Source organism: Tribolium madens, unplaced genomic scaffold, assembly GCF_015345945.1.
Source record: "Tribolium madens isolate multiple individuals breed KSU strain unplaced genomic scaffold, Tmad_KSU_1.1 Scaffold_91;HRSCAF=231;Tcas5.2_LG7, whole genome shotgun sequence".
Taxonomy (NCBI): domain Eukaryota; kingdom Metazoa; phylum Arthropoda; class Insecta; order Coleoptera; family Tenebrionidae; genus Tribolium; species Tribolium madens.
In genome coordinates, this window is record NW_025401063.1 from 1,595,232 (window position 1) to 1,602,878 (window position 7,647).

At 30.1% G+C, this 7,647-nt stretch overlaps 1 protein-coding gene across 2 annotated transcripts in view; it reads right to left on the reverse strand.

The window, feature by feature from the left end:
* LOC123011638 (sister chromatid cohesion protein PDS5 homolog B) overlaps positions 1–7,647 on the reverse strand; it is a 22,692-nt gene that overhangs the window by 2,841 nt on the left and 12,204 nt on the right. For both annotated transcript variants that reach the window (XM_044409187.1, XM_044409186.1), the window contains exons 2-4: positions 6,920–7,419; positions 5,062–5,339; positions 4,585–5,011 (exon numbers count right to left, since the gene is read on the reverse strand). In XM_044409187.1, coding sequence (XP_044265122.1) covers positions 4,585–5,011; positions 5,062–5,339; positions 6,920–7,419 — 1,205 coding nt within the window. The remainder of the gene's footprint in view (positions 1–4,584; positions 5,012–5,061; positions 5,340–6,919; positions 7,420–7,647) is intronic.

Here is a 7,647-nt window from a genome sequence, read left to right on the forward strand (position 1 = left end):
TGTTAATTTTAATTATTTTTTTGCTACCTGGGGTACACATTATAACCTAGTTTTGTGAAATTTGCAATCTTTTTCGTCAATTAAACGATATTTTTCTAAAAAAACAAACTCTTTTTCATATTAATGTGAATCAAGTAGGTTGTAGAAAAAAGTCTAAATGAATCTTTAATTTAAGCCCGATTCACATAAAAACTGTCATTAATGTCATTCAATAATGACAGTTGTTAATTTTAATTATTTTTTTGCTACCTGGGGTACACATTTATTGAATTTTTGGGGCAGATTGAGGTTAGGATTGTTTGAATTTGCGCATCGTTGCCACCCTTCCAACGATTAAATCGCGGAAAACAAACGAAAAGCGAAATTCTCTGAATATTTCAAGTGTTAAAGAGCCTTACATAACCTATCGGTTATAACCTCAATTACTTTAATAAAACACGTGTAACACTATGAAGGAAATAACTTTTCTTATCACTTTCTTAATTAACTAATTGCCACTTATTTCGAATAAATTGTGCAAAGTAATAAATGTTTACATGTGGGTAGACAAATTTTACAATTTAGAAACCAAAACATTACAATAGCTTGGACTGATTTAAAAGAGCACTTTCACAATTCCATTTTGGGTGATTTATTGACTCTAAAACCCCTAAACTAGTACCAGTGGTACCACCCACACAGAATAAAAAACAAGGAAATGTCCACAATTTTATGTAATAAATGGGGCCTCCACGGGTGTTATTGCTCATTTATCGCTTAATGGCAATGTCATAGGTCAAAGATAGTACCCTTCACCTCGTCCAGTCTGTTATTAAACACTTTCTATAGCTATAATATGTCACTCCAGTCGTGCCAACCCCCGCGGCGGCCATTTTGACAAATCTCCAATGATCAACAATAGTCTTTGTTTTGAATGCGAATGGGAGCAAAAAGATTTACAGTTGGCTGTGCTACCGGTGAAATGTCTTTTTTAATGAAAGAAATAAACATACGTGAGGTAAGGTCAAATAGAAATGCCCTCGAGGCACTTTCACTTAGTGTCATCATCTTTTCCTATTTGTTTATTGGTCAAGAACTTTGCTTTTTGCTCCTTGTGTGCGGTACCATTTGTACCATCAAGGTGAACCCCTTTAAGGGATTATTGTTTTGCAAAGAAAGAAAAAAATTATTGATGAACCAGTCAAGGTTTAGATAGTCCGGTCAAATTAGTAATAAAAATAGTGGTCAAATAACGAAAATTCCGACAGAGCTAAATTTTGGTGGAGACCTTGGGTACACCATTAGAAATAAAGTGTCAAAAGTCCCCATCGATCCCATGTGTGCTAAAAAAGTTATTCGGTGTCAAATGTCAAAATTTGACGTTTTTTAGATTTTTTTCGAAAACGGCAAGTTTTATCAAAAAAGTAGCCCAGACAAAAATTATAGATCTTAAAATTATCTACAAAATGGTCTTTATACTTTTTTTCTAAGAATCACCATTCCTGAGATATCGCGATTATAAAAGTTGAAGGAGCAACGTTCTACATCATATGCACATACAGAGTGCGCCAGAACTCGCGCCCCAAAGACAAATGCCATGTAGGGTAAGGTACCAGGAACATAAAAAAAAAATTAAAAATTCTGTCTATAAAAATTTCAAAGTTATGAGAGTTTAAATTTTGCACTTTGACTCTATTTATTTCTGTTGGAAAAATAATTTTCCAAGTTTTTTTGCTACAGGCTATTAGAAGCGGAAACAAGGAAGCTGTATTCTAAACTGTAACTCTGTTTAATGTTATTTATGGCTTTTATTGACAAAATTTTTGTACCTTTACTAAATAATTATAAAAAAACATATACATGGTCATCAGTATTATTAAATAGACAAAAAAAATGTCAAATGTCAAAATTTTTTGACAGATTTTTTAAACATTTTTCCAGTACTCTGGGAACTACCCAATTACTCCCTTTCAAGGAAGTGCGCGATTTTTTAAACACCCTGTATGTATTACCAAAAAAATTCTTTTTAATTCTAATGGAATCGAGATATTTATAAGTTTAATGGAGTAGAAGAAAAATTTCAAGTAAGATAAGATACCAGGAACATAAAAAAATGTTTAAAAAATTCTATCTGTCAAAAAAATTTGACATTTGTTTTTTGACATTTGACATTTTTTTATGTCTATTTAAATATTGATGATTTTGTATATGTTTTTTTACAATTATTTAGTAAAGGTACAAAACTTTTGCCAATAAAAGCCACAAATAACATTACAAAGAGTTAAACTAAATTAAATGATTTTTGATGTAGTATAAATTGACAATTTTAGACTTTCTTTAAATGATATAGTATATTTTGGGCTATATTCAACTTTTTAATTTTAAATTGAAATCCATTTTTTTTTCCTCATAATTTGGAAGATATTAGTTTTCTTGGTACAGACATATGCAATATGTTTCACTTTTACTAGAAATAAATGTTTAAAAAAATTGTCAAAGTTAAGAAAAATTCATAAAAAATAATAAAACCTAGTTGCATGGTGTCAAAAAAACAATGCCACTATGTAATGTCAAAAAGCAACAAATGAAAGAAAGTATTGTCGATATTTTTTCAAATCTAAAAAAAAATGACAATAATAATTACTTATAACAAATCAGAAAAAAACATTTAATTTAGGGTGATTAATTTATTTTATTTTTTATTTATTTATTTATTTGGTTTACATTTAAGATTACTGTTAACGTCAATTTTTTATTGACACCATGCAACTAGTTTTTATTAACTTTTACTAATTTTTTTTTAACTTTGATAATTTTTTTAAACAATAATGTTTCGTAGAAGTAGTCTGTATCAAGACAACTAATAACTTACAAATTATGAAAAAAAAATTTTGGGTCCCTATTTAAAATTAGAAAACCCAAAATATACTATTACATTTAGAAACATTCTAAAATTATCAGACTATACTGTATTYAAATATTTTTAAAAATCACCCAGTATAATAATAAATCATTCGACAAATTTTTCATCAAATTTTTAGAATAAATAATTTTTTTACATAAATTTATTAAAACATTCCATAAAGTGACAGATTGCATAGTATACAGGGCTGTCAAAAAATTCGCCTACTTCCTTGAAAAGGAGTAATTGGGTACTGAAAAAATGTTAAAAAAAATTTGACATTTGACAATTTTATGTCTTTTTAATGATACTGATTATCTTGTATGTTTTTTTTTATAATTATTTAGTAAAAGTACAAAAATTGTGCCAATAAAAGCCACAAATAACACTAAACAAAGTTACAATTTAAGATACAGCTTTTTTTTCTTTCTTCTTCTAATAGCCTGTAGCAAAAAAAAATGGAAAATTATTTTTCCAACAACTCTCATAACTTCGAAATTTTTATAGATAGAATTTTTTTTACATTTTCTCAGTACTCTGGGAGACTACCCAATTACTCCTTTTCAAGGAAGTGCCCGAATTTTGAGACACCCTGTATATTTCAAATTTATATACTTCTATTATATGGTTATACTCCTCGGCTATCGCCTCGGAAAGGGATAAAAATTAACAATTTTAGTGTCTTGGCATGTAAATAACTATTGCTTTAATAAAGTATTTCGAAATATATTAAGGATTTCATTATTGCAGGACCGGATTCAATTTTTTTAATGACATTTTAAATATTTTTTCCATAACTTTTTTTTTGTTTCAAACGTAAACATCTTATATTTTTTTATTTGTTCATGTTCTATCAATTCTTTTACTGGTGAATATTTACAGTTTTTAAAAATAAAAAAAAATGTTATTTTTTAAGAATAACAATACTGAATTCGAATAAATAAAATACAGGGTGTTAAAAAAAGAATGTAAAATATTCAAATATTTAACGAGATAATATTATGGACCAAAATAAAAAAAAGTCCGCAAAGTAACGGTTTCGGAGACATCAAATATGTAATTTTTTCGAATTTTTACTAGAAGCTTCTCTTTTTTGTTTGAACAAACTGCAAATAAATATTTCTTTATTTTGCGGACCCATGTTTATATATCCATGAAATATTTTACAATCTTTTTTTAACACCCTGTATAATCATTCATTGATCAAATCATTTGGCAAATTTTTATAATAAATTCAAATAATTGCAATTTCAGACATTAAAGTTGTTTCTTACACTGATATGGTAAATATATCAAACTGGAAAAATTTGAATCGTCTATAAAATAGCACTTTTTTGACTCGTATGTCACTGATGACATTTTTTTATATAGTTACACTCCTCGACAATCGCCTCGGAGAATAAAAATTTCAACTTTAGACTCTTAGTACTGTCAATTGCCTTAATAAGTCATTTGGGGTTCCATAATAGCAGAACCGTATTTAATTTTTTTAATGACATTTAAAATATATTTTCCACAACTTTCTTTGTTTCAAATATAAACATCTTTTTTTTTTCTATTTCATCATAATTTACTAGTTTTTCATCAAATTTAATTAAACTTGTTTTTTTTTTGCAAGTATTCAGACATTGCCCCACCATATAAATTATTCACATCGAAATAAATCATCATTTTCGGCCAAAACAATACCAATTTCAACTCACCTTTACTCAACCCTTTATGCAACTTGGCGGCAAAAATCTCCCTAACTTGCTTCACCTCATCGACCATCAACTGTGAAAGATTATAAAACTGTTCGGCTGTATACTGATCACCGACACCTTTCTGTTCGCAAACTTTCAACATGGCGCAACCTGCAGCCAATCTCAACCATGACATTTCACACTTTAACAATTTCCCCGATTGTAACAAATCCCCTTTATGTAAAATAAACGCATTCAACATTCGAAAAGTTTTCTGTGCCGAAGCTGTATCTTGTTTCAGACCTAAAAGCCATCGAGCCATGGCTTTAAGCCCCTCGATTTTGCATCGTGTCTCTTCGGGAAGCTCCTCTTCGGGACACCACAACTCCGAATCGGACATATCAATATCCCGTTCACCCACTTCCTTCACTAACAATTCTTTAACAATCTGAAAACAACAAGAATTAAACCGAACCGGACCGCAGACTAAACACTCACCTTTCTCGAGACGATATTTTTAATCTGGACTTTGTAACGTTCAGGTACATTGAACGCTATATGACCTAATGTAACAATCGCAGTCCTGTAATGGGGCGACGTGGGGGCTAAATTCTCCTTAACACTATTCAAAATATCGGGGAAGAGGTGTTCATGTAGCGCTGGCATATTTTTATAAATACAATGAATCGCCCCCTTGGCTTGTTTCGGTGTTCCTGTTTGGGCCAAATTCTTGCAAATGGGGGCTAAAGCGTCCATCAAATCGGGAAATTGCTCGTCTAGAAACAACCAATCAAAATTAATCATCACACACAAAACTAATAATAATAATAATAATAACTTTATTTAACGGTAATATCCTTTACATTAAGTAATAATAAAATTATAATAGAAAACAGGCAACATAATTAAAGAATACTAAATGAGTGATACATTCTGGGGCTCATTTTTTGTGAAAATAATATTGGTTAAAACTGCATCCCGCTATCGTCTTTTGTTTTCGACTTATAGACAAAAATTGACATTTTAGCGAAATCTAAAAAAAATTATATCTTCGTTATTATAGAAGTTACAGATTTGAAATAAAGACATTATACAGGCACTTTTTTACGTAGAATTTAATAATGTAGTTAACAATTTTTTTCAGTTGTTTGTTTAGCTCTAATAAAAAAAACTTGTATTTTTTTAAATGGGAATCATAGATGGCTGTCATTTTTAAAAAGCTTGTTTTTTTCTTATCTAAAAAATATATATTTGTAACAAATTATTATAATACATTTTTAGCAAAAAATTATCTTTGATTTTTGTTCGCAGTTGGCCATGAAAAAATGTTGCATCTTCAACTAAAAGGATTTAAACTATATTATATTCAACCAGTGTCACTAATGAAAGGGTTTTCTAAGTACTAAGTAATGAAAAAGATGCAAAATAAATTGTAAATCAACTTATTGGCGACTAATAACATTTCTTTGTTTTTAAACAAGCTAACATTACCATTGCTATTTCTAGTGATATATAGTGTTGTAAAAAAAGCCGCTTTAATTCTTCAATAAAATATATTTTCTATGACACAAAAATGACGATATGGCTATTCAAATACCCAAATTCCGTCTATGTGAAATATTATCCTACTTCCATTACATCATCAAAAAAATGTTTTTTCTAATTGTGTTGACTGTTGAGACATTTGTTTTAGATTTTTTAGAAATATGTAATAATTTTGTTCTAAGGCGCTCGAATATTTGTTCAATGCTTTTACCGTATCGTATTTTTTAAATCTTTATAATTTTATCTATTTTTTCATCTATTTTACAGTTCACAAAACTCTTATTGATTATTATTTACACATTTGGAGTGAAATAGTTTTTCCATGGCCAACTATTATCAAACAAAATATGTATTTCACTTTTTAAGTATAGTTATAAAAAAATAATCTGTTACAAACATATATTTTTTAGATCAGAAAAAAATAAGCTTTTCAAAATTGCCACAGCCGCCAATGATTTTCATTTAAAAAAATACAAGTTTATCTTATTATGGCTAAACTAATAACTGAAAAAAATTGTTAACTACATTATTAAATTCCTCGTAAAAAAATGTTTTTATTTCAAATCCGTATCTTCTATAATAACGAAGATATAAATTTTTTTAGATTTCGCCAAAATGTCAACTTTTGTCTGTAAGTCGAAAACAAAAGACAATAGCGGAATGCGGTTTTAACCAATATTATTTTCTCAAAAAATGAGCCCCAGAATGTATTACTCGTTTTTGGCTAAACCTCTTAGTTTCGAAGATTCCCTATTCGGCCATCCAAAATGCAGCACCCTGTACAATGGATTCAAATAATTTAGAAACTCACATAAACATCGGTATTTTCCCAAGAATGTGAAAACGGACAACACCAATGGTGCCACATTTTCATCCTCCAATTTCAATAATTCCATTAATTGTTCCAAAACATCGGCGTATTGAAAATGACAGGGGAATACCACACTCAACATCACTAGGAGTTTCAATCCACGATCACCAGCTGTCGCTGGATGAAGACCGACTTCGTCGATGGTGTTGCCCCCTTTGAGACAATCCTCCACATAGCCGACGAGAAGTTTGATTGCTTCGTGATCGATCATCACCGAACTGATGCGTTCGAGGAGTTTTTTAACAGTGTTGTAATAGAGATTTGTCATCACTGGTTGGCCGAGTTTTTTGAGGACTGCAGCGGTGGCTTCTGAACATTCGTGACAACTGACTGATGGTCGGGCTACCGTTTCCATTGTTTCCAAAAGGGCGCTATCGCGTTTCAAATGAGCGCTGAATTTCGTAAGGAATTCGTGTGCCTTCACCGGCTCGGGTAGACATCTAAAAAAAAAAAAACAACAACTACAAATTAACACTTTGGTACGCGAGGACGAAGCACGAGTGCGCAAACAAAAAAACTATATCAACTAAGACAGCTTTGAAATTAAAAAAAAAAATCTACAAAATTTGCAGTATAGTAGGCGAGGACGAAGCCCGAGGGCACAAACACAAATTTTACACCAATTTTCCTAAGACAACTTTGAAACTAAAATTTAAAAAAATGTCAAC